The sequence below is a fragment of the Chiloscyllium punctatum genome, chromosome 20 (assembly GCF_047496795.1).
Source record: "Chiloscyllium punctatum isolate Juve2018m chromosome 20, sChiPun1.3, whole genome shotgun sequence".
Classification (NCBI taxonomy): domain Eukaryota; kingdom Metazoa; phylum Chordata; class Chondrichthyes; order Orectolobiformes; family Hemiscylliidae; genus Chiloscyllium; species Chiloscyllium punctatum.
In genome coordinates, this window is record NC_092758.1 from 34,406,636 (window position 1) to 34,434,106 (window position 27,471).

At 39.9% G+C, this 27,471-nt stretch overlaps 1 protein-coding gene across 1 annotated transcript in view; it reads right to left on the reverse strand.

Moving 5' to 3' along the window:
• Positions 1–870: 870 nt before the first annotated feature.
• Positions 871–27,471, reverse strand: part of LOC140492317 (cyclin-dependent kinase-like 3) — a 41,120-nt gene continuing 14,519 nt past the window's right edge. The window contains exons 4-8 of the mRNA XM_072591263.1: positions 22,031–22,143; positions 10,592–10,731; positions 5,640–5,728; positions 2,370–2,517; positions 871–1,008 (exon numbers count right to left, since the gene is read on the reverse strand). Coding sequence (XP_072447364.1) covers positions 871–1,008; positions 2,370–2,517; positions 5,640–5,728; positions 10,592–10,731; positions 22,031–22,143 — 628 coding nt within the window. The remainder of the gene's footprint in view (positions 1,009–2,369; positions 2,518–5,639; positions 5,729–10,591; positions 10,732–22,030; positions 22,144–27,471) is intronic.

Here is a 27,471-nt window from a genome sequence, read left to right on the forward strand (position 1 = left end):
ATACCTCTTAACCCCAGATTTAAAATAATTAGTTGGGCTGGCACCTACAACTTATGTGGAAGCAAATTCCATACATTGTACCCTAGTTCCCTTTCATAACATCGTTCCTGAATGGTCTTGCTCTGATTTTAAGATGTCTCCTTATCTATCTTCATAAGTGGTAAACAAACAAGAGGTATTGATTTAATAGATTGCAGTGATTGGCACAAGGTCCAGGTAGATCTCACTGACTATGAAATCCTTGATTTGGGTAAATAACCTGGGTCAATCAGAGAGCCCTGGCTGACAGATATAAACACGAGATTCAGAGAGTCTCCTTATTCTAGGGACTGACTTTGAGCTGGCTGGTCAGAACCCATATACTGTGCACATATAAATAAAGGGTGACTTGCTGACAGGATACTGGCCTCTGTGCAGTTATTTCAAGATGAACTGCATTGCTCCATTGTGTGGGCTAAAGTTATATGTAACTATCGCTAAATGTTTATAGTAACAGCAAAAACGGCAGTTTGGTGAATTATTAAGTGGTAGATCTCATTTGAATCAGTTTGACATGCTTGCAAGTTTTGGTACTTAAGTACTCTCAAATCAGGTGTGGTTTGGAAGTAAAGATTGCTGCAATCTTCTCTGGTCAGCATGGACGGGTTGGACCGAAGGGTCTGTTTCCATGCTGTACATCTCTATGACTCTTATGCTTTACAAATGCAAATGTGATTGTAATCCTTCAAAACTATAAGATATGAGGCAATTCAGTTTTGTTATAAGCCGCTATTCTATCAAGGAAACATGCAGTTGCCATGATTACAACAAAAGCAAAATACTGTAGATGCTGGAAATCTACAGTAACAAAAGAAGTGCTGGAAAAACTCATCAAATCACGCAGAAAATCTGTGAAGAGTCCAGGCTGATGACATCCCAGTTATTCTGATAAAACCTAAAATGCTCATTCTGTTTCATTCCACAAATACTGCCTGACATGTTGAGTTTTGCCAGCGCTTTTTGTTCTTCCTACTCATTGTTACAACTGATTGTTTTCAGATTAATTCTTTGGGTTAGGATAGTAGGTATCTAGATCATAGACACAACATTATTATCTCAAAATTGTTCCTTATAGATAGTTAGATCACAACATCTTGGACTAAACAGAGTAGACCACATCAGTGATTGTGAAATTATCAGAAAAGAAGATTGTAATAGTTTTACTCCTACCAACAAACTCAATAAATAAATTCATGAGACAGACAGGTCAGCATTACTCTACCTCATTCATGAAACAGATCAGGAGATTCAGGTCTCTCACTGAGGACTTAGCTGGTAACAATCATGCATGATTGGGTTGTCCAAGCTGAACCAGTAGGAAGTTTCTTTTTATATTCACTCATGGGACATAGGTGCTGCTATGCCTATCCTTATCCCTAATTACTTTGAGCTGCCTTTCTGAACTGCTACAGTGTGTTTGGTGTAGGTACACTCATAATGCCATTAGGAAGGGAATTCTAGGATTTTGACCCATGTCACTGAGGAACAGTGAGAAAGTCAGGATGGTGAGTGGCATGGGAAGAGAGCTTGCAAGTGATGATGTTCCTGTGTATCTGTTGCCCTTGTCCTTCTAGATAGAAGTAGTCATGAATTCAGAAGGTGTTGTCTGAAGATCTCAGGTGAATTCCTGCAGTTCATCTTTTAGATGGTACACACTGCTGCTACAGAGCACAGTGGTGGATGTTTGTGAATGTGGTGCCAATCCTAGATGATGTCAAGCTTTGTGAGTGTTGTTTGAGCTGCACCCATCCAGGCAAATGGGAAGTATTCTATCACACTCTGAGTTGTGCCTGTAGATGGTGGACAGAATTTGGGGGTCAGGAGGTGAGTTATTTGCTGCAATATTCCTAGCTTTTGAACTGTTCTTGAAGCCAGTGAAATTACATGGGTTAGTTCAGTTGAGCCTTTGGTCAATGGCAACCCCCGGGATACTAATAGCATGGAATTAAGTGAGGCAGTGCCATTGAATATCATGGGGTGAAGGATAGATTATTTCTTATTGAAGATAGTCATTGCCCGACATTTGTGTGGTGTGAATGTTACTTTTGTCACTTTTCAGATCAATCAATGCTTTATCGTCCCGAGCTTTGTGGAGTTAATTAGATTTACTGCCGCAGTAATTCCATTGATATTTGGGAATTTCTAAGCTCATATTAAATTGCAATTGTGTTCTTTGAACACAGGTATGTGGAACAGAATTCTACATCCCAACAATGAGATGATGGTATCTAATTCTTGGCCATTCAGTGCTTTCTAAAATATTGCCAATGAACATTCACCGATTCAATGTGTTGAAATAATAACCTCATGAAGGAGTCCATAATTCTCACCTTTCCGTGTTTTTTGGCACTTTGTTTGACAGTTAACATCACTTTTTCATATTCTATAATTTCTTTGCTGATGTTTTTGCGTTTTCTGACCAAAAGTGGATTGTCTTTCATATCCTTAAGAACTTGAGCTTGAATCTCTGGTATAAATCTGCAAATACAACCAAATATTTCAAAGGATCCTGCAAACAAACCTCAGAGTTTTTATGATTTAATTATTTTTATGATTGTCATTCAATCACAATAAATTCCTAAATGAACACGTCCATTTTTTTGGTGATTCAATTTTTAATACATATTTATTGAGGAAACCAACAACCAGTCTGTTTCACTGAAACAAAGTCTGCTGCTCCCAGCTAACTCATTCCTGCACCCCAAGAGCAATATCCTACAGTTTTGTGAAAACACACAAAATCTGTTCATTATGAAACATAACTGAATCTTCTTACACGAGTTACATTATGTCCTACTCCTTCCTTGAGCAATGCTCTTTACTTACTTATCGAAAGGACTGTGACTTTTCCTTGTAAAAATGTTTTCATGCACTCTTTGCTTTTTCTAATTTCCTCTTTAATTTCATCACTGAACTTTCTGTATTCCTCTAGGCTTTCTGTAGTATCAGTCTCAAGTAACAGATGCAAGCTTCCTTTTATTACTTTATCTTATTGGCATGTTCATCAACACCCAGGAGGCTTCGAATTTGGTAACCTCAGCCTTTTTCCTCTTGGGAACATATTTCCCTGGACTCCTCACTTTTTTAAGGTTTTTCGCTTAAAGTAACCATTTACAGTTCACTTCTGACAGATCACATCTCAGCTTATACAAATTGTCCTTGTCCCATTTGAGAATTTCTCCTCCTGGCCTATCTTTATCATTTTTTTCCCCATAACTGCACAAAATCTAAGCAAATTATGATCACTACCACTTAAATATTATCCCACTGATAACACTTACCCCATCTCACTTTATTCCATAAAGCTAAATCAGAACCATTGCTTCTCTAGTTGCATTTTCTCTACACTGTCAAAAAAATTCTCCTGAAAGTAATTTAAGAATTCTGCACTCTCTATAACATTATATAGATTCTAGGTAATACTGAGGTAATTGTGGATCCATCACTATTGTACACATCTGCAATTTGCCGAAACATTTCCTTTACTATTTCCTTTTAACTGTTTGGGAGTCTATAGTATATTTTCAACAGTGTGACTGACCCTTCTTTGCTCTTCATTTCAACCTGCTTGGTGTCATTTGACAATCGTTCTGACATATCATTCCTGCTCACAACTGTGGGTCTGTAACCAATATTGTGATGCTCTTTCTCACCCCACCACCCCCCAACACATTTGAAAACCCTACAACCAGAAATGCTGAGCTGCACGTCCTGTCCTTCTTCAAGCCACATTTCTGTAATAACTACAATATCATACTTTCAAGTGTTTTCTAAACATTCAGCTCATTTGCCTTTTCAACTAAACACTTTGCATTGTAATATATACAATTAATTAGCAATTCCTTTCTTTCTTATTTGCTAGCCTTTATCTCCTTTGTTTTCCACATTTGTGGACTAAGTTTCTGCCTTGAGTTTCAAACTTTGCTTCCCTCCCATCTGAATTTACACTCGGGTGTCTATGTCTTTTTGAGCTATAGGGAGAGGCTGAATAGGCTAGAGCTGTTTTCCCTGGAGTGTCAAAGGCTAAGGGATGATTTTATAGAGGTTTATAAAGTCATGATTTGGAGATGCCGGTGTTGGACTGGGGTGTACAAAGTTAAAAATCACACAACATCAGGTTATAGTACATCAGGTTTAATTGGAGGCACTAGCTTTCAGAGCGCTGCTCCTTCACCAGGTAGTTGTAGAGTATAAGATTGTGAGACACAGAATTTATAGCAAAAGTTTACAGTGTGATGTAACTTAAATTATGTATTGAAAAAGACCTGGATTGTTTGTTAAGTCTCTCATCTGTTAGAATGATCATGTTGGTTTCAGTTCTTTCATATGTAAATCGCAAAACCTTTTTAAGAGACTTTAGAGAATTGTAACTTTTACCAAGGTTTTGTGGTTTACACATGAAAGAACTGAAATCAACATGGTTATTCTAACAGATGGGAGATTTAACAAATAATCCAGGTCTTTTTCAATATATAATTTCAGTTACATCAAACTGTAAACTTTTGCTATAAATTCTGTGTCTTACAATCTTATACCCCACAACCACCTGATGAAGGAGCAGTGCTCCGAAAGCTAGTGCCTCGAATTCAACCTGTGGGACTATAACCTGGCGTTATGTGATTTTTAACTTTACAAAGTCATGAGGGGCGTGGGTAGGGCAAATAGACAAGGTATTTTCCCTGAGGTAGGGGAGTCTAGAACTAGAGGGCATAGGTTAAAGTGAGAGGAGAAAGATATAAAAGGCACCTAAGTGGCAAATTTCTCACACAAACAGTGGTGCTTGTATGGAATGAGTTGCCAGAGGAAGTGGTGGAGGCTGGTACAATTACAGCATTTAAAAGGCACTGGATGGGTGTATGAATAAGAAGGGTTTAGAGGGTTTCTGTGCTGTACATCTATCTGACTCTATATCTCATTGCATAGTTAGTTTCAATCCTCTCCAATACCACAAACAGACCCTGACATCCCTGCTGAAATACAACTTCTTTGATTTGTACAGGCTCCATCTCTTGCAGAACCATTCCAAACAACCCTGGCATCTAAAACCTCCTGACATAAAGAAGCAACATCTATTCCCATTGTCATACCATGTCATATTAATCTGTGCCACAAACATACCAATACCAAACTGAACAAATAGGCAAGTAAGCTACTATCACAACTCTGCCATTTCATTTTGAGACGTCATGCAAAAGAGCGAGCCTTTTTCTCACTTATTCTTGGGATGATGCAGGCAAGGCCACACTTACTGCATTTTCAGATACTCTGTGAAAGAACAAAAGGCACTCAGATTGACCAGCTGATTGCTAGGGTGGGACTTCTCCCCCAGATGAGAGGCTTCTACTTTGGACCAATTCAGGCTACTTCTGGCATATAACCACAGGAGGGAAGCCAGCTTCTGAGTTGGCAGTTTAAGATCCACACTTATACTGGGTGAGCTGGTGGTTGCAGGAGAAATACCTTCATGTACCATCCAGACGAATTATACATGATTTGTTCCATTTCCATTAAAGTATGAATCCTTATTCATTCAATTATGACAAACACAATCTGCAAGGTAATAAATATCCAGTAAAATCTCTGAATGAAAAAGTCCTCACTTCTCTGAGAATCCATCTGCTGTGAAATATTCAGCTTTCAGCAGCTCAGTGCATGATGATCTCTTGTCTGGGTCCATTTGTAAGCATTTCTGTGAAAGTGTCATAAATCGATATGTCTGTCAAGTAAACCTGTAACTGTCTCTCAGATATTGAGTGACAAAAACCTAAATTGCACTAATTAAATCAGACAAAGAAATTTAATCTGGTACCCAAAATTAGTTGCAGTTGATTATCTAGGAATTCAACTTTCTTAATCAGGAATTATCACAGAATTACTTTCAAAGATGATATCTTATTATTTTGTTTCATATTTGAAGGAGAACCTGACTTTAAACAATGAAGAAAGTGGGATTGTAAAGCATGTTAACAGCTTCTGCAGTCATTCACTTGCTATAGTCCTTGCCTCTGTGTCAGAAGGTCATATATTCAAACCACCTCCACAGATTTGGACACAAACCTCTCAGTTCATGACCTAGCAAAGTAGTGAGGGAGTGCTGGGCTGTCAGATGTGCCATCTTTCAGAACTGTTATGTGTTTTGCATGTCTTCAGGTTACAAGGTGTTTGAAATAATCACAATTTAGGCTTGGAAATCATAAAAGTTCTTGGTCTTTCATTCAGTTGCCATGCTGCAAGCTAGAAGAGTGCTTACGCTGGTGTCACATTACACAATAACTGATTCTCCAGCACAGGTGTGAAAGTTTTTCACTGGAGCAGATTCATATACAACTGGTTCCTAGCTGATTGGATCCTTCCTCTTTACAGACAATAGAGTATTTTACAGATGGGATGCTAACTCCATAGACACAAATAGATGCGCACTGTTTTAAAGAAGGATGGGTGGATTATCTCCCGTGCCATGGCCAGTACTTATCCCTTAATCAGCATCACAGAAATAAAGATGGTGTGACCATTGCCATTTCACCATTTATGAAGCTTTGCTGTGCGCACCTTGACAGCTGAATTCCTTGTAATGCAACAGTGTCTATACTCAAAGTACTTCATTGGCTGTAAAGCCCCTTTGGTACATCCTGAAGGTGTAAAAGTTGTACAGAGGAACCTCAATTATCCAAATACCCATTATTTGAAAATCAGATTACCCGAAGGAGACTTCGAGGTCCCGATGGAAACATTACATCAAAGACATGTTTCCAACAGTGATCACGTCTTTTGTTTACAGTGATTAAACAGGCACTGTCTCCAAATGACTGTCTGCCTGCCTCTCTCTCTCCCCACAGTTTCCCTGGAGTTCCACAGAGGGTGTACCCGAACTCCTCCTTCCCCAGATAATCTCTCCAACATTGTCCTATACAGGGCAAATGTGGAACCTGTCAAAAATTTGCAGTTAAAAGCTGTGTGTGTGTGCGCACGCACTATTTGGAGACTTACCCCACAAAGATAGCAGCGGCAGTAGTCTTATTGTTGGTGTCCAGTCCAGCTGTCCTGGAGAAGGGGGCAGGTGTGTATGAGGTTGGGGGGGCGGTGTTCGGGGTGGGTGTTGGGGGCAGTGTTGGATGGGGTTGAGGGCAGGGTTGGGCAGAATTAGGAACAGGGGGGCGGTGTTGCATAGGGTTGGGGGCAGTGTTGGATGGGGTTGGGGAACGGGGAGGCAGGGTCTCATGCGCTGTGTGCTTCTGCAGTCTCCTGAATGAGGAACAGACTTTAAAAAACGCCAAGCCCCAGAGGAAAGGCTATTAATCGATTAACCAAATAATTGATTATCTGAATGAAATAGTGCCTGCCCATCACATTCTGATAATCGAGGTTCCTCTGTAATGGGATCATGTTGGATGAGATTGCTGTTGGACGAATAATCCAGAGACCCAGATAATGTTCTGGAACCCAGGGCTTGAATCCTACCATGGCAGATGATTGAATTGGAATACAACAATAATTTGTAATTAAGAGTTTAATGATAGCCATAAAACCAGATCACATTAATTTTCATGGCATCAGGTCAAACATGGGCAAGGAAACCTCCTATTGATGAACACACATCATCTTCACTTGACTGATGACTCAGTACTCTTCCAAGCTGGACAATATTTGGAGAAAGCACTGAAGGCACCAAAGTCATGGAATATACTATGTAGGGTACCTCAATACTCAACACCAGTTTTGGATTGGCAGTATCAATACTAATGAAGTTTATCACATTCTAGCAGACATTGCTGATAGATTAGGGCTACAACAGGTGGTGAGGGAACAAACAAGAGGGAACACATACTTGACTTTATCCTTAACAACCCACTGGCCATAGATGCATCGGTCATGATAGTATTGGTAACAATGATCACTGCACGGTCATTGTGGAGCCAAGGTCCCTTCTTTACCTGCTTTATATTGAGAAGACCTTACAGTGCTACACAACACAATGTAACTGTGCTAAATAGGATAAACTTCTACCAGAGCAATCCATTCAAGACTGGGCATGCATGAGGTGCCACAGACCATCAACAGTAGAAGAATCCTACTCCAACATAATCTGCAACACAATGGCGCAGAATACTCCACCATCATTACCATCAAGCAGGGTAGCGAAGAGTGCAGGAAGGCATGCCAGGAATAGTAAGAGGAATACCTAAAAATGAGGTGTCAACCTAATGAAGCTACACAACAACTGACTTGACTGTCAAAAAACATAAGCAGCAAGTTGGAGCTAAGCAATTCCACAACCAACGAATCAGATCAAAACTCTGTTGTTCTACCACATCCAGTCATGAATGCAACTTGTTGGAGAAGGAGGCTCCTGAAATAACACCATTTCAATAATGAAAGAGCATAGTGCATTGGCGCAAAACAAGATCTGATCGACAAACACTGATAAAGTGCACAGTAACCCTGTGACCATTGGGGTTCTGACAGGACAGCAACTATTTACAATTAAAAGGAAAGTAAGATCATAAGACCATAAGAAATAGGTCTTGGAGGGTGGAAGCAAATGTACTGTAGCCAAAATTTCAGATGGTATAAAAGTAAGTGGAATGGTAAGATATGAGATGGATATAAACAGATTACAGAGAGATATTGTTTGGTTAAGTAAGTGCGCAAAAGGTTGCAAATTAATATAATGAGGGAAAATGTGAAGTTGTTCATTTTGGAAGGGAGAACAAAAAACAGTATTATTTTAAATGAGTAAAACTGCAGAAAGTTGTAACAGAGAAGGATTTGTTATTTGTACAGAAAGCTGGCACAATGTTGCAGCAGGTAATCAGGAAGGCTAATGAAATGTTGGCCCTTATTTCAAAGAAGCTGGAGTATAAGAGTAGGGAAATCTTACTGTAACTGTACAAGATTCTGGTGAGACCACATCTGGACTACTGTGAGTAGTATTAGTCACCTTATCTAAGAAAAGATAATATTTCATTGGAGCAGTCCAGAGAATGTAAGTTGACTCCCAGTAAGGGTAGATTATCTTATGACTGGAATTTCAAAGATTGAAAGGTGATCTCATTGAGACATACAGAATTCTTTAAGGGTTTGACTGGGTAAATCCTGAGAGGACTTTTCTCCTCACTGGGAGGTCTATGACTAAAAGGCACATTGCAAAATTAAGGGATGCCAATTTAAGACTGAGCTGAGGAGGAATTCTTTCTCTCAGAGGGTTATGACTCTTTGCTATGGAGAGCTTTGGGGGCAGAGTCCTTGTGTATATTTAAGGCTAAGATAAACAGATTCTGGATCAGTAGGTGAGTCAAGAGTTACGGGAAAACGGCAGGAAAATGGACGTAAAGAGTGTTGGATCAGCAGGTTCAAGGGGTAAATGTCTACCCTTGTTCCTATTTCTTATGGTGTTATAATCTTACCTTCCTTTTCATTGTTAGGTGCAATTCAATCAAGTAAAATTCCCTTAATTTTCTCTTTTTATATATAACCACTAGTTCTGTCTCACACAAACATCTTTTCCCACCGAGTTTTGAGAAGATTTGTAGCTCAGGTTGAGATTCTGGATGTTGGTTTGCTCGCTGAGCTGGAAGGTCCATTTTCAGAGGTTTCGTCACCATGCTAGATAACATCTTCAGTGAGCCTCCGGATGAAGCGCTGCTGGCGTAGCCTGCTTTCTATTTATATGTTTGGGATTCCTTGGGTCGAAGATGTCATTTCCTATGGTGATGCCATGTCCGGTTATTTTTCTCTGGAGTGGTAAATGGGATCCAAGTCAATGTGTTTGTTGATGGCTTCCAATTGGAATGCCATGCTTCGAGGAATTTTCGTGCATGTCTCTGTTTGGTTTGTCCTATGATGGATGTGTTGTCCCAATTGAACTAGTGTCCTTCCAGACTAGCCACTAGGATACATGAACATCAACTAGCCACAACAAGACATGACCCACTCTCACTAGTCTCCTTACACGTGGATGAGGAAGAACATCACTTCGACTGGGATAACACATCATCCTCGGACAAGCCAAACAGAGACATGCACGAGAATTCCGAGAAGCATGGCATTCCAACCAGAACTCTATCAACAAACACATTAACTTGGATCCCATTTACCACCCCTGAGAAAAAGAACCGGAAATGATATCACCATAAGAAATGGTGTCACCACAGGAAATGACATCACTGGCCCAAGGAAACCCAAACATATAAATAGAAACAGTGCTTCATCCGGAGGCTCTTTGAAGATGTTACCTAGCATGGTGACGAAATGCCTGAAAACAGACCTTCCAGCTCAGTGAGCAACCCTACATCCAGATCTTTTCCCACTATTAAATCACCCATGATATTTTTCATCTTTTAACCACTACCATTAAATTACTCATGTTTCCAATTGTTCAATTTACGCTCAGAGCCCATTAAGGGCAATGCAATAATACCAAATGTGAGGGAGGAGGTCAGGAGGAAATCAAAATGGAATTGGAAGAGGTAAAATTCCTTTTTTAAGGAAGTTGAATAATCATAGTACACATGCCTCTAATAACTGATTGTAATTTACTCCCTCTCCACTTTACCTTTACCAGCACAGTCAACGAAGGATTACATCTAAACAGTCTTTTTTCTGGTGATTCAGGTCTTTGGACATCTGGTAGACATACCCCGGCAAATGTAGGATTTTTGCTGAAAAGACTCTTGAGGCGTGGTGTTAAATTTCCTGAGTAAAATAAATAGCACAAATTAAATATTGCAGCTCAGATATTAGTCAGCTACAACAAATAATACTGTAAGAGAAGGTCCTGTATTTATCTGTATTGCCATATAGTTTAAAAATTATAATACTATATTTTGCTGTACAGGTTATGGCGAGGTTAACAGTGCTCACTGCTATTTGGAGGTCAGACATCAACTTCTGGTCTTTGCACATCCACAACTAAAAATGGAAATGTCTGAGATGTGATATTCCTCCAAATATATACCACAAATGTCAGCTCTCCATCCAATTCCCACCAAGTACTTTGAACAGTGTGAAATTGCTGCATTTGCCTCATAGGGCTGAATTTTACACTCCCCTATTGTACTTGAAGGTGGAGAGCATGTAAAATAAATCAGGTCAGATAAGTTACCAGATTTGAGAGATTGGTGCTTGAAAAGCACACCAAGTCAGGCAGCATCTGAGGATCAGGAGGATTGATGTTTCCGGCATAAGCCCTTCATCAGATAAGTCACCAGGCAGCCTATCTGCCTTGAGCTCTTTTGAAGCCAATAGATAATTCACAGCCATTTAGAGGCAGCAATCCACATCTACCACAAAAGTTCCAGTCTGTAGAGAAATAGGGAAGTTAGGGAGGCAGCCAAGCAACTTTGACAGCACAATCTGCTTTGAGATGGAAGGGATTTACTTTCTTTAAGGACACCCATGTGCCCAACAAGAGCATGACTCATTTGTCCATTCGCACGAGTTTGTCTAATCCAAACCGCATCCCCAATCCCACTGCTTCCTTGCTGGGGCATCCCAGCCACACCGACACAAAATTCCTGAAACTCAGCTGAACTCCAGGAGATTGCTTCACTTCTTAGTGAGGACTGCTTGTAGTCCCAATAGTGGGTGCCAGTTGTCTCTGGGGATGGAAGTTCCCCTCTGCATTGATTAAAGCCTCCCCCAGAATTTTGTGCCTGTGGGTAGTGAGATTTCATGTTTACAACCTTTAGCTTAGATGCTTGGATAATATATCCTCCAAATTCCATTCTACAAAATCCATCCTACAAATATGCTTGAATCCCAAAAGAAATAGTTGGGTCTTGCCTAATCTAGTGTAAGTAACTTTTAACAGTGTGACAAGTCTTGTATTACTTCTGAACTATCTCACTGCTACCAAAAATGAACATTTGGAATTATCGAGTCTCACATTTTCTGATTTGACTTCAACTATCCTAGTATTGTTAGATTAGAGATTTAAAAGATTTAAGAATTCAGATATTTAAGGTAATGAAATTTAAATTTTTACCATTTGCTTTCTGTCTTTTAATCTTTTTTTTTCCAATCTTTATTTTGCTTTCTTTACCTGATTTGAGTTGACATTGAATTTAATATAACAACTTCTACTTCTTGGTTCAGAATCTGAGCTATTCATGAAAAGTTCTTTTATCTGTTTGATGAAGGAGTTAATAAGACACTGTGCTTGTTGGATTTCTAAGTTACCATTAGGCTATAAGGAATACGACATTCTGCATATTCACTTGCCTGATTCCCCGACTGATCATTTTTTTTTACTCTCTCAGCCTTAAATATACACAAGGACTCTGCTCCCAAAGCTGCCTGTGGTAAGAGAAAAGAAATTCCTCCTCATCTCAATCTTAGATGTATCCCCTTTTATTCTAAGACAATGGCCTCTGGTCCTAGACACTCCCATGAGGGGAAACATCCTCTCAGCATGTACCCTATCAAGCCCTTGGCGATGTGGAAGGGGGAGTTGAAGTGTTTGACCAGAGGGTGGTAGGGTTGTTTGATGTGTGTCCCCCAGAGATGTTCCCTGAAACGTTCCTCACGTTGGCATCTTGTCTCCCCAACGTAGAGGAGACTACATTGAGGGCAACAGATAAAGTAGATGACATGTTTAGATGTGCAAGAAAATCTCTGCTGGATGTGGAAGGCTCCTTTGGGACTTTGGATGGAGGTGAGGGGAGAAGTGTGGGTGCAGGTTTTACACCCCTTGCGGTGGCAAGGAAAGGTGCCAGGAGAGGAGGGTGAATTGGTGGAGGCTGTGGACCAAATGAGGGAGTCACGGAGGGAGTGATCACTGCGGAATGCTGAAAGGGATGGGGAGTGAAATATATCTCTGGTGGTGGGGTCTAATTGTTGGTGGCGGAAAGGGCGGAGGATAATGCGCTGAATCCGGAGATTAATGGGGTGGAATGTGAGGACCAGGGGTTCTATCCTTAGTGCAGTTAGAGGGGTGGAATTCAAGGGCAGAAGTGCGGAAAATGGAAGAATTGCACTAGAGGGTATTGTTGACCACGTGCCAGGGGAAATTGCAGTCCTTGGAATAGGAGGCCATTTGGATGTTCTGGAGAGAAACTGCTTCCCCTGGGAGCAGATATGGCAGAGGTGAAGGAATTGGGAGTAAGTGATCACGTTTTTTACAGGGGTGGGGTGGAAGGAGGTGTAGTCCAGGCAGCTGTGGGAGTCAGCGGACTTGAAGTAGGTGTCCACGTTGAGTCGGTCACCAAAGGTGGAGATGGAGAGATTCAGGAAGGGGAGGGAGTTGTCTGACCTGGACCATCCCAGCCTCTTCCCTCAGCAGGAGGAAGGGGGATGTGTGTGACTGATACAGGAGGGAAAGCCCAACTCAATTAGGGCCATTTAAACGTAGAGCCCAGTTCGAAGAGACCCATTTTGACTGGCCCAAAGATTTTATCCCACAGTATGGGAGTCATGAATTAGTGAAGCTGATGCAAATACCCTTGAACAACAGATAAGGTCCACTTAAGATCATGATCTGAAACATTTTAAAACTGTAATCTTTAAACAAGAAAAGAATAGGCTGAAGCAGCTGTTGAGGGTTTAAGGAAACTGTCTGCTGGATTGCTTTGATTGACAGATTATTTGGTATTCCCATTTGTTTTTGTAGTTTTAATCAAACAGTTTAATTTGTAATCAAACTCTTTGAATGTGTTATGATACACTTCCATAGTCATTACATCCTAAGGTGGGACTTAAACTTGGAGCTTTCTGACTCAAAGGCAGGAACACAAGACCCATTTTTTTCAATATTAGTCTTTGTTAATATTTCCCAGGGGCTCTGAAAATATCATAAATGCTTGGGGAAGTGGTGCTATTGAGGAAAATTCATTTAACAATTGAACTTGTTAGAGGATGGATGTAATATCAAGCATAACCATGCAAAGGGAAAACTTTCTATATGGAAATGATTTTGCAGGTTGAAGAATACTCAGAAAAGCCCAGAGTGGCTGAACAAACTGGACAGCTGTAGCAAGTTTCTGCAGGGGTCAGCTTGCTGAAAAAAAGTATAAGCCCTAAAGGGGGCAGTACAACCAGTGAAGATTGATGTAGCTAAATAAAAATGAATAGAATGAAGTAGTAACACTGATTAATGCCTCTCCAGACTGACAGATAGTGAGGAAGATGCCCAGCTTAGTTGAAGAAGTGAGGGAAATCACTTGGTTGTTCAAAGGAATTAACATAAGGTATATGAGTTGAAAGAGGCAGAAAAGGTGATCTACAGAATTTCCAAAGTCAGTTTCACCACAGAAAAGATTAGGACCACAGAATGGTCTTAAAAGGTTAACTATTGCTGAAAAATGGATCAAACAAATATCTGTGTTCATGCAGTCCAGAAGTTAACCACACCTCTCAGTGTAACACAGAGTACAGCTGCCAAAATAGGATTCCCTGAATTCAGGTTTAACCTTGACTTTATTAAAATGATTTGTTGGGTAAAAGATAAAATCAAGGACTTCAAGGGAAAGGAAAATTCTCTGAACTGGAAGAATTATTGACCTCCCTCAAAAAGAATCAAGAAACTGAGAGCTATGCAGTGACCATACTAGACAGGAATAGCAAACCTTCTGCCTAGAAAATAAACATCATATTCATGATAGTCTTGGAACAGCAAAAAGGGACTTTGACCAAAGAAGGGTTGAATTACAGGCCCATTGAGGGGTCAAATTGCTAAGGGAATCTAAAGGGTTGAAATCTGGCAAAAGAACAAGAATTTTTTATTGGTAAATAACAATGATTGACTGCTCCTCAGATGCTGCCTGAACTGCTGTGCTCTTCCAGCACCACTAGTCCAGAAAATGAGCTTTGAACTTGCCTGACACATTCTTTGCAGACCTCACTAAATGAAAATGCTGTAAATAGAGGCAAAAACAGAAATTACTGGAACAGCTCAGCATGTCTGACAGCATCTGTGGAGAGAAATCAGAATTAACGTTTCGGGTCGAGTGACCCTTCCTCCGAGGAAGACCTTTCTAAGAAGAGTCCCTCAACCCAAACTGTAAACTCTAATTCATCTCCACAGATGCTACCAGACCTGCAGTGTTGTTCCAGCAATTTATGTTTCTGTTTCCGATTTACAGTATTCGCAGTTCTTTCAGTTTTTATTTAGCTGCAAATAGAGAGTTTAGCAAAGTCCAAAGGCAAGAATTAATACAAGCGGTAATAAAAACTAGGAAAAAGAGAAAGGAAATAATTCCCAAGATAACACCTAACTAGGAAATAGTCAGAAGCTATATTGCAACCATCACCTGCATGAAAGTAAAATAAAATTGTTTTTTGTTTCTAAAACATAATTTTCTAACCCAAAAGAACATATCTAGATTTTATTTATTTCCAGTAAGGCAGGAGATACATGACCAAATAACTTATAGAAAACCTGCTTTAAAGACTACAATCTTTTTTCCAAACTCCTTGGAAAAGATTGTTTCAAAATATCTCCAGGCCAGACGGAGCTGTGGCTGTCAGACTTAATCTCTGCTCCAAAGATGGCAAAAGATGATCCTCAAGATATGTGCAAAATGAAAAGCAATCTTCATTTGGGTAAGTAGCATTGATTATAAAGGAATTATTTGTCAAACAACAGAAATTTCTATGGGGAAAGGCATAAATGAAGTGTTTTATAATCAACATACCTTGTTGCTCTTGTATTCATGATTGACCTGGCTTGATGATCCTCAATGCAATTACTTTTCACTGTTACCCAGGAGATAACAAAGCTTCAGTGATGACTCATTGTGAGAATGAAAATTATGCATCGAACATAACAAACCTAAGAACCACAGGTGGGGGAAGGATTGTCTTCGAACTGCAAATGCCTTAAACAAAAACACGATCGAGCTTTTTGCATAGGTCACATGGTAACAATACCTTCTTAGCTTGCAAGCAAAGAATGAAACAAAAAAGCAACTGATCTGTCAAGAAAGAGATCCCACCTAGAATCATCTGGAAGAAAGTTCTCTCCAGTGGGCGAGGAGAAAAAGAAATCGCAAAACAAGTAATGGTTTACTGTAATTTGTCAGCTAAAATTGCCATGCCTACGGAACCAAAGTCAGGAGTCTTCTCTCTCTCCTAAAATCTGTTGTTACATTGAGCCCACCTTACATGAAAACACCAACAATTCAACTGCAGAAGATATCACAGTTGCTGGATTGGATTTCAAGGGTTAACCTTAATTTTAGCAAGAAGAAACTCAAACAACATTGCATGCGCCAATTGTATATTGTAGAGACCTATTGGAACTTTCTCATTTGAGATATCCTTTTGCCTTATGAGTATTTGGTTTAGTCTTGGCATCTTGTTCGATATCAGGTGGAGTATTATGTACAGCTTGTTGTGTCACCATAGTCTTACAGACCAGAGGGGCTGCTCTCTCATTACAGAGAAGACCCTGGTGGTGATTTAACCTGAGGGCCACTAATCCTCAGGCAAGGGAAGAAGTTAAGAAGTTAAGAAGGAGAGTCCTTCATGGTAACTTCAAACTGGTAATGGGAATTGAACCCACACTGTTGGTTATCACACTGCTCTACAAACCAACAATCCAGCCAACTGAGCTAAGCTGACAGCTTGGAGATCATATATAGGAAGGATGTGAACACATTAGAGAGAGTTCTGATGTGATTTGAAAATGGTTGAAGGGATGAGAAACTTCAGTTATGAGCTTTGAGGAACTTGGGACTGTCCTCCTTGGTGAAAGGAAGAGACCTTTGATAGAGGTTTTCAAAATCATGCTTTGGCTGGATAAAGTAGAGAGGGTAAAATTGTTTCTGCTTGTAAAGAACCAAGATGACACAGCATAGATTTAAAGTGATTTGCAAAAGAAGCAAGGGCAAAATAAGAAAGAAAATCCTTTTCACACAACAAGTAATTTGTGTTTGAAATGCTCTGCATGGAATTGTGGAGGAGGCAGTCTCAACTGAGGCATTGAAGAGAGTGTTGGATGATTACCTGAATAAAAATAATGTGTAAGGGCATGGGGGATAAAGCCAGAGATTTCCAAAGATAATGATATTCATTTGCAGAGCTGGTGTAGGTACAATGGGCAATAGCCTCTTTCTGCATTGTAAGACTGATGTTATTCTGTAATTTTTTTAGTTAATAAATTTATCACATTATTCTTCAGGGACCTTCAACAAAAGTTTGTAATAAATTGGCCTTTAACCAGTCCACACAAATGTTTGACCACTTGAATTGTACAAATTAAAAATGGGGAACCTATAAACATCCAAAGATGTTGACAATGATAAGCTTAAGAGACCTGTACTTGAACATTGCAATGATAAACACAGCAGCTGAAACATCCCTTCAGGAATAGACTTTGCCAAATAAATCACACAGTGATTGATGAGATGCTTTGTAACACCTTAAGTGACCAGTCAAATTATAAGTCAACAATTGCCCTAGCATGGGCAGTCTATGTGAAAAATTAATCTCACTGTTTCGAGGCTAAGTCTGCATCAGTTGGTCTTTGGAAGCAATCCAAAAATACCAGTGATGTGTAATCATTTCCCAGCCTTGGAAGAGACTACAAATAGTTCCACCTTTTCTGTGCACTTGAATTACCTAGATACAGGGAGAAGAACATTCATCAAGGCAAAAGTCACAGGGAAAATTTGGCATCCCTTATGACATTGAATTATGCCACGGGAGATAAAGTTTAATTCTGGGCATTCTTTAGATTATAAAAGAGACTATCAGAAAAAGTGGAAAGGGTTACGTTAATTGATAGGGAAAGGTAGTAATTCTCCAACCACAGTAGTCAACCTAGCTTAATCAGGATTGATTATTACATTGCAGAATCTGAGCAACAGTAGAAGCAATACAATTCACTTAATTATATGTTTGATAGTTATGAGGAACAGAATGCAATGCGTAAGAGACTGGAGGAGGATAGACAAAGCTATTTCTCACCATAGTAACAAATATAACTGAAGGGACTGTTAGAGTTGCAAATGCAGGTCTTTTTAAGACCCAACTGTATCAACTCATAGATCCAAGTCAGGATGATGAATAGCTTGGAGGGGAAATTGTAGGTGGTGTTTTGATGCATAGCTCCATCTTTGTAGATGGTAGACATGGTAGGTTTGACAGGTATTGTCGGAGGAGCCTTGGTAAGTTACTGCAGTGTAACTTGGGATGATACTGTGTATCAATGGTGAAGTTACCAATCTATCAGCTTTGTTCTGGGTAGTGTCAAACTTCCTGAGTATTGTTGGAGCTGCACCCATCCAGGCAAGTGAAGCATATTCTATTACATTCCTGACAAGTGCCTTCTAGATGGTGGACAGAAACAATGAGACAGGAGGTGTGGTACTTGCCATGGAATTCCTAGCCTCTGACCTGCTGTGTTCCCTCAGTACTTACCTGATCATTGGTAACACCCAGGAAGATGATAATGGAGCATCAGTGATGCCACTGAATATCAAGGGATGATGGTTAAATTCTCTTTTCTTGGAAATGGGCATAGCCTGGTAATTTTGAAGCACAGATGTTACTTGCCAATTATTAGCTCATATTGACACCAGCCATTTAATTATCTGAATGTTGCAAATGGTGTTGAATATAGTACAATCTTTAGCACTGCTAAAACATCTGAAGATGGTTGAGCCTGGGACACTACTGTAAAGAACATTTGCAGTAATGTTCTGGGGCTGAGGAGGTTAACATGAGACAACCACAACTATCTTCCTTTATACCATTCAGTGGACAGATTTTTACCATGATTCCCCTTAACTCTACTTCTCTTTGGTCTGCTTGATGCCATTCTTAGTCAAATGCTGCCTTGGTGTCAAGGATAGACACTTTTGCCTCACCTTGGTCTTCAGCTCCTTTGTTCATGTTTGCATCAAGGTTATAATGAGGTCAGGCACTGAGTGGCTTTAGCAGAACCCAGACATCAAGCAGAACTTTCCTATCTAAGTGTTGCTTTTTAGTCCTGTCAATAAACCCCTTCCATCACTTTATTGACAATCAAGTGTCTATTGATTACGTAGGAATTGGCTGGGTTGGATTTGTTATGCTTTTTGGGAATATAGGTAATCTTCCATATTGTTGGGTATATGCCAATGCTTTAGTTGTACTGGAATAACTTGGCTGGATGACGGCAAGCAGCAAGTCATAAAATCATAGACTAGGCAAAAGTGAGGACTGAAGATGCTGGAAACCAGAGTTTAGATCAAAGTGGTGCTGGAAAAGCACAACAGGTCAGGCAACATCCGAGGAACAGGAAAATCGACATTTCAGGCAAAAGCCCTTTATCAGGAATAAAAGCAGGAAGCCTCCAGGATGGAGAGATAAATGGGGGAGGGGGCTGGGGAGAAGGTAGCAAAGAGTACAATAGGTGATTCTTGTGGAGAAAGGAGGAGAACCTCTTCAAGGCAGGCATCCTTGCAAGAGGATTCGCAGTAGGGTTAAAATCAACTAGGCAAAAGTGAGGACTGCAGATGCTGGAAATCAGAGTGGTGCTGGAAAAGCACAGCAGGTCAGGCAGCATCCAAGGAGTAGGAAAATTGATGTTTTGGGCAAAAGCCCTTCTCCCTACAATATGGAAGCAGGCCATTCGGCCCAGCGAGTCACACCGACCCTCCAATGAGCATTCCAGCCAGATCCACCCACCCTCCTATTCTTGTACCCCAGCATTTCCCATGGGTAATCCACCTTATCTGTGCATCCCTGGACACTATAGGAAACTTATCATGGCCAATACACCTACATGTGTGGCACAGTGGTTAGCACTGCTGCCTCATAGCGCCAAAGACCCAGGTTCATTTCCCACTTCAGGCAACTGTCTGTGTGGAGTTTGCACATTCGCCCAGTGTCTGTGTGGATTTCCTCTGGGTGCTCCGGTTTCCTCCCACAGACCAAAAATGTGCACGTTAGGTGAATTGGCTATGCTAAATTGCCCGTAGTGTTAGGTGAAGGGGTAAATGTAGGGGAATGGGTCTGGATGGGTTGCTTTTTGGAGGGTCAGTGTGGACTTGTTGGGCCGAAGGGCCTGTTTCCACACTAAGTAATCTAATCTAATCTAAAAAAAACTGCACATCTTTGGACTGTCGGAGGAAAACCAGAGCACCTGGAAGAAACCCATGCAGACACCAGGATAACGTGCAAACTCAACACAGACAGTCACCTGCAGGTAGAATCGAACCTAAGTCCCTGGCACTGTAAGGCACCAAAGCTAACCATTGTGCCACTGTGTCACCCAAGTTGTCAATACTTTAGATTAGATTAGATTAGATTACTTACAGTGTGGAAACAGGCCCTTCGGCCCAACAAGTCCACACCGCCCCGCCGAAGCGTACCCACCCATACCCCTACATCAACATCAACCCCTTACCTAACACTACGGGTAATTTAGCATGGCCAATTCACCTGACCTGCACATCTTTGGACTGTGGGAGGAAACCGGAGCACCCGGAGGAAACCCACGCAGACACGGGGAGAATGTGCAAACTCCACACAGTCAGTCGCCTGAGGCGGGAATTGAACCCGGGTCTCCAGCGCTGTGAGGCAGCAGTGCTAACCACTGTGCCACCGTGCCGCCCATAATACTATTACCAGAATGCACTCAGGGCCATCGCCTTTGCAAGATCCAGTGCCTCCACTGTTCCATGATATCATGTGGCATGTATTAAATTGGTGGATGACTGGGCACCTGTGATGCTGTAGATCTCAGAAAGCAGCCTCAGGAGGACTTCTTGATAAGGCATAGGAAGTCAAAGCAATACTAGTGGCTTGGGATTTCAGAGAGGGACTATTTAAACAAATTTTAGAGTCGACTCCTCCACAACAGGAAACATGACCTTGAAGATTTTTTTCAACTCTTTTAGCCAGATATTCTTGGGAATGTTAGTCAATTGGTTTTGCAAGGTGAAATTTTGAATAAAAGAAGTGTTTTTGAAACCACTTAATGAAGAAGGGAAACTGTGGAAATTAAACAAATGTGTTTATGCATTAAATGATATGCCAAGGGTATGATATTTGTGGGATAGATGTTTCTTTCTGAAAGTAGATTGTATTCAGCTGAAATCATACCTGACAACATATTACTGGTATCACAAATAGAAACTCTCAGACATCTTGATGATGCATGTCAATGATTTTCTATGCAAAGGTTCTGTGGAAGTTGAGTGATTTGATTCAGATAGGATAGAGATAATTTTAATTGTTACAGCCTTCTGGGGCTTTTTAGGATATGTGGTTAGCAAGTACTCAGTCCAGGTCTGGAATAACCTTAACTCAACAATTACAATGTTAAATCATTTCCCAGTAAATCAGACCAAGTTGCTACAGACTGATGATCTGAATCTAGAGAAGAAATAGATCAATTAAAAAGTGATAGGAAAGTTAAAATAACTGTGTATTCAGACAAGATCTGATGAGAGTTATGACAAAATGGAATGGAATACAATGATGGAACAGTATAGTTGGGGAGGCTCCAAAAACAGAACTAAATCTGGGGAAATGCCCACTCAAGTTTTCAACCTTGGGTGATCTGAGAGATGAAGTTAGCCATTTTCAGTGACTCTTCCCATGTCAATCCTCCAGATGGATATTCAAATAAGGTTCCAGCCATCATATTCTTGATGGGAGAAATATGGAAAATGTTGCTCTAAGCCTGGGAAGTTAAGGTATAAGACAATAAGGTTTGTAAGGCTCCACCTGTGAAACAATTTATTATCCAGGAAAAATATGTGATTTTTAATATACCTTACTATCTGGTTTGAATCCACTTCCCATGTGAAAATGTTGTTGCTCTCCCTCTTGGGAAAGGATGTTCTTCTTTGAGTAAAAAGACCACAATTGAATACTACTCCAGCTTTGGTCTCATCAACACCTTGTATAAATGTAGTAAAATTCCTTTACTCTTGCATTCCAATTGATTACTTGCAACTATTGTGGGGATATATTTTATTTCAATTACATCTCTGTTAAATTTGTGTGAATATCTTGTACAATAGACCATGAATAATAATTAAACTTTGTAATTTGTACTTACCCACTTGTGTCACTATCTTGTGGATCTGGTCTAAGTCAGAGTTTCCTGGCAGGTAAGGGTTTCCTGTTGCCATTTCAATACTCAGGCATCCAAATGCCCAAATATCTACAGGCCTTGCAAAGAAAATATGTATTATTGTTTTAGGAAATATTTATTGTGATCAATTATCCCTTAGAAATCATTCTTGAACATAAAGTGCTAATTGTTCTGTGTCAGATGTAGCACATGTACAAACTGTACTGAGGTGATAATTTTTATGATGTCTTATTGCAACTGTTCTAAAACCTGTAGCAGAAGTAATAATGCAGAATGCAGTGACCCTTTGAAAATGGTAATTAATTAAGTAATCAAGGGTTTCTTCACAAAATCCTGTGGCTTGATCTTTAACAAGCAATGAGTGACCTCATGCATTCATCGATAACAGCCAGAAAACCTTAAAACAGTGTGCTCATCCTGTCAACAAGATTTTTTTTTCATGTTGTCATGCTTTTTATCTGCATATTTGCTCCTAGATATTTTTCTAAGCAGTCTTTTCAGATATAAAATGACACACCTTTGGAGCAGATGGGTCTTGAACTTGGGCCTCCTGTCTAAAGGTAGGGGCACTGTGCTACAACAGCCCCTTCCCTTGTGTTCCCAGGTATTTTTTAATCAACTTGTTCAAGGAGTTTTTAAACCCTTCTGGAACAGGTGGGACTTGAATCTATGCCTACTAGCTCTGAAGTAGGGACAGTACCATTGCACCACAAGGGTCCTCTCTTAAGTTCACATTTATTTCAGTAAATGTGTTACAATATAGATTTTTAAAATTAATCTGTTCAGATGTGTTGTAATACACTTTAGGGCTAAGGTGGGAATTAAACCCAAGCCCTCTCATCCCCTTAAGTTTCTTTTTAAAAATACTTTCGAACCAAGATGTCCAAAAATGTTATTACAAATCTCTGGTGTGACTTGAATTCCAGCCTCCTAGTTCAGAGGCTGTGCCACAAGAACTTTCCAAATTCCTTTCAATTTTACCACAAGCAGGAACAACACTTTGCCTGGATAATAAGGTAGCATCACTGTTTCAGCTCGGTTTCGAACTGGGGACCTTTCACGTGTTAGGCAAAGGATCAATCATCACACTATAGTGCTCCCTTAAGTTTCCTTTTCTTTATCCAGAAGTGCTCTTACCCACAGCTGAACTTTCTATTTTCCATCACTGAATCATGAGTGGATTTTAATTTCATGTATTAAATGCCACCAAAATCGTCCATTTTTTGCCCCAATTGATTAATTTACATGCAGAGCCAGTTCAGGGCAGGGCAATTTCTTAAGTCCCCACTTTTCTAATCAATCTGTTAAGAGATGTTATTATACACCTCTGAAGCAGGGTAGGACTTGAACCCATGCCTCTTGGATCCATTGTGCTGCAAGAGGGCCCACGTCCACACAACCAATTGTAATAACCTGTGTGAACTTGTCCAGCAGTGATTTCAACCTGTCAACAGTATTAACTTTTCAGAAATTACAGTTTTGCGAATACCAGTTCCTCAGCATGTACTGCAGATAAAATGGTGCTCCAAGCAAATCTACCTCTCAAGCACAAACAATGATAACATGCCTTGCCACTTCTGTGGGCATCAATGATGATCCACAGAAGTAGCAGTGCATGTTATCAGACTCAGGATTGAGACGATACATAGAGATGATGAAATCATTACGGATTCTACCATGAGACTGAGACCTTTCTGCTTGCTAATGTGTAATTTGTTTTGCACTTCACATATACCATACTGAAAAAAAATCAAGCTGCAATACAAAAATAAAAATAGAAAAGATTATTTTAAAATTGGAGACTGAATGAGATCTGTTCTCCATGTTCAATTATTCAACGTCCTCTAGCTCTCAGGTCCATATAGTCTCTCACTGGGAACTGTTTTATTTTAAAATAGTCTGGTATGTGTGCAACTTAGTTTATTTCCACATTTGACAAGTAAATGGCCAAGTATCTGCACTATATATCAACATTGATTGATGGAGGAGTTCTAAACAGAGATTCAGAAATTTAATACATTTGTTGACATTCAGCCTGGTACTGGCCTGTCATGAATTACATTTTTATCCAATTTAAATAAAGTTCTTCAAGTTTGAGATCCCTAGAGTAAAAATTATCAGGTTTAGGTATAGGCTGCAAAGCATCAAATTGCCTCATTCTAAAATAAGTGTCGAAGTTGAGAATTACAACTGAAATATCTGGAATAGATACATAGGAATAGGAGTAGACACTTTAGCTCCTCACACTGGTCTTACCATTCAATAGGTCAGAGTGATAGTTATCTCAACTTTACCTCCTTGCCTTGGTTCTGTAACCTTTGGTGATGTGTTTTGCAGCTTTCCATATGTTAGCCAATATAACATTCACCACAAAGACTGGATTATTATATCTTGAGGTTTATTAACAACACTCATTATTAACAAGGCTACAATGTTACTAATCTGCAAAGACAGTATGGGTTCTGTCCTTACTGATGCTACTGTATATTACACATAACTGATTTCATTACACAAAGAGGGACTTCATACTACTTCAGACAATTTATACTTGAACATCACATGTCATGATGTCATATAACTGTGTTAAAGTTACAGGCTGGTCTAAGAGTTATGCCATAATCCAATACTTGAAGGAAGCACTAGTAGTAATATTTCTTTCTCGAGGCCAGAAGACCTGGACTCATGTCTCACCTGCTCCAGACATTTTATAACATATTTGAACAGGTTAATTAAAAGTATCTTAAAATCTGAGCTTTTCTATTTCCAAACAAAACAGTAAACGTTATATTGCATTTTGTTTTGTAATGCTGCAGCATATAACTGCCACAACTTAACTAAATTTCTTGCTTATCACAATCAATAACTTATATCCACATAAACATTTGCATTTTGTAACATAATGACCTGGACATGTTTCTGGAGACAGTGTTTATGTATTTTACAATTTGAGATAAGCCATATGAGAAAGAAAATAAGGAGTACTCCTGCAATTAATTAATTATACCAGCGCATCATTTTCTTTTAGAAAACGTTGAACCTGAACGAAAGCAGAGCGTTCACTTTTGCTTTCAACAATCAGAACAAAAATCACAGCAGAACAGAACAGAATTAGTCAACCTTTGCCACTTTGAGACTATTTTGCATAGCTAGCAGTTAAATGACTAACCCTGTAGCATTAAAGCAGGTGGCTTGTGATCACCCTTTCAGTTAGCCCAGGTTTAAATATTATACATAAATTAGCTAAAGCTGCACAACAAAATACATTGCTTAAAAAAATCTAAAATGAATAATTAACAATAATTTAGTTATCTGAAAATACTTATCCAAAGACATCATTATTCTTGAGACACTGATAGACAATGTACACAGCTAATTAATAAGGCTTATTCATCAATTGACCTGATAACTTGCACTTTGTGACATATCTTTGCATTGCTGCAAAATAGTACCTGGTCTCAAATAATCTCATAGTCATAGAGATGTACAGCACAGAAACAGGCCTTTTGGTCCAACTTGTCCATGCCGACCATTTATTCTAACCCAATCTAGTTCCATTTGCCAGCACTTGGCCCATATCTCTCTAAACCCTTCCTATTCCTATACCCATACAGATGCCTCTTAAATGCTGTAATTGTACCAGCCTCCACCACTTCCTCTGGCAGCTCATTCCATAAACAAACCATTTTCGGTGTTGAAAAAGTTGCCCCTTAGGTCCCTTTTATATCTTTCCCCTCTCACCCTAAACCTATGCCCTCTAGTTCTGGATTCCCCCATCCCAGGGAAAAGACTTTGTCTGTTTATCCTATCAATGCCCCTCATGATTTTATAAACCTTTATCAGGTTACCCCTCATCCTCCGATCCTCCAGGGAAAACAGTCCCAGTCTATTCAGACACACACAACCCCACCCATAGCTCAAATCCTCCAACTCTGGCAACATCCTTGTAAATCTTTTCTGATCCCTTTTAAGTTTCACAATATCCTTCCGATAGAATTGCACACAATATTCCAGAAGTGGCCTAACCAATATCCTATACAGCCATAAAATGACTTTCCAACTCCTATACTCAATGCTCTGACCAATAAAGGAAATGCCTTCTTCACTATACTATCTACCTGTGACTCTACTTTTAAGGAGCTATGAACCTGCACTCCAAGGTCCCTTTGTTCAGCAACACTCCCTAGGACCTTACCATTAAGTGTATAAGTCCTGCTCTCATTTGCTTTTCCAAAATGCAGCACCTCACATTTATTTAAATTAAACCCCATCTGCCCTTCCTCGGCCCATTGGCCCATCAGATCAAGATCACATTGTAATCTGAGGTAACCTTCTTCGCTGTCCACTACACCTCCAATTTTGGTGTCTTGATTGGATTCCAGCCTGTAACTCACTCCCAGGGATCCGGTCTCTACTGAGATATTACAAGATGCAGATGTTTAAGTGGATATAGTTATTGATTGCCATATGCAAATTATTTAGTTAACTAACACAAAGAAATTTTTATGTTCTTTTCTGTAGTCTCTAGATTGTACTCAATCTACAGCCAGGTGAGGAATAGCCAGATGCAGAGGTCCATCAGTCCCAGTCTCACAGAACACATCCCTTCAGAAGTAGAACAGGCAGAACCCTCAGAGGATGCACTGTCCACTCGGGCAGATGAATTCACCTCAATTCCATTTGGTTGCTGCATTGTAACTCCAGAATATAAATACAGAGGTCTGAATATACATTTCAAGCTGGGTGCGGATTTCAAGTCAAGTGAATTTGGAGGGTGTTGAGTTTCTTCACTGGACAGCATTTGGCTCCTACTTTAGTACACTGTAAAGAGCTAGTGTCAGAGTAACTGGTAAGTAATTAATAGTTGGTACAGCTGAGAGATGGCAGAACAGCTCAGCAGAGCAGAAGGTACAGCATGCAGAATGTGTGTCATGGACATATCATATGTCTGAGCTGAACACATCTACAGGAAGTATCAGGAGATCACAAGCTTGAACGCCAGGTTATGTTCCTCCAGATCAGTTCAAAGTCATTGCTGTATATCCACAAACCAGAGGACTTTAAGGATAGCACAGAGGAAACTGATCGTACCTCAGCTTTAGGATGTGCAGACAGATAAGAAATAGGAGAATAAAGTTCTCCAAAAGAACTAGGCAGATATTGCAGGAAAAGATGATTTCGCTGGCAAATCAGTTTTTCACTTTGGATACCAGCGAGCGCAAATGGTTTCTCAGAAGAGTGCAGTCAAATTGAAGTCAGGAGAACCACAAGTGGCTCAACTATACAGGAAGAGAGGAAGAAGTGTGGAAAAGCACCATTGATAGGGAATTGTTAAGAATCATTGGACTTGAAGTGCAAACTGTTTTCACTACACACCTGCTGAGTTTCTTAAGCAATTCCCATTTTAG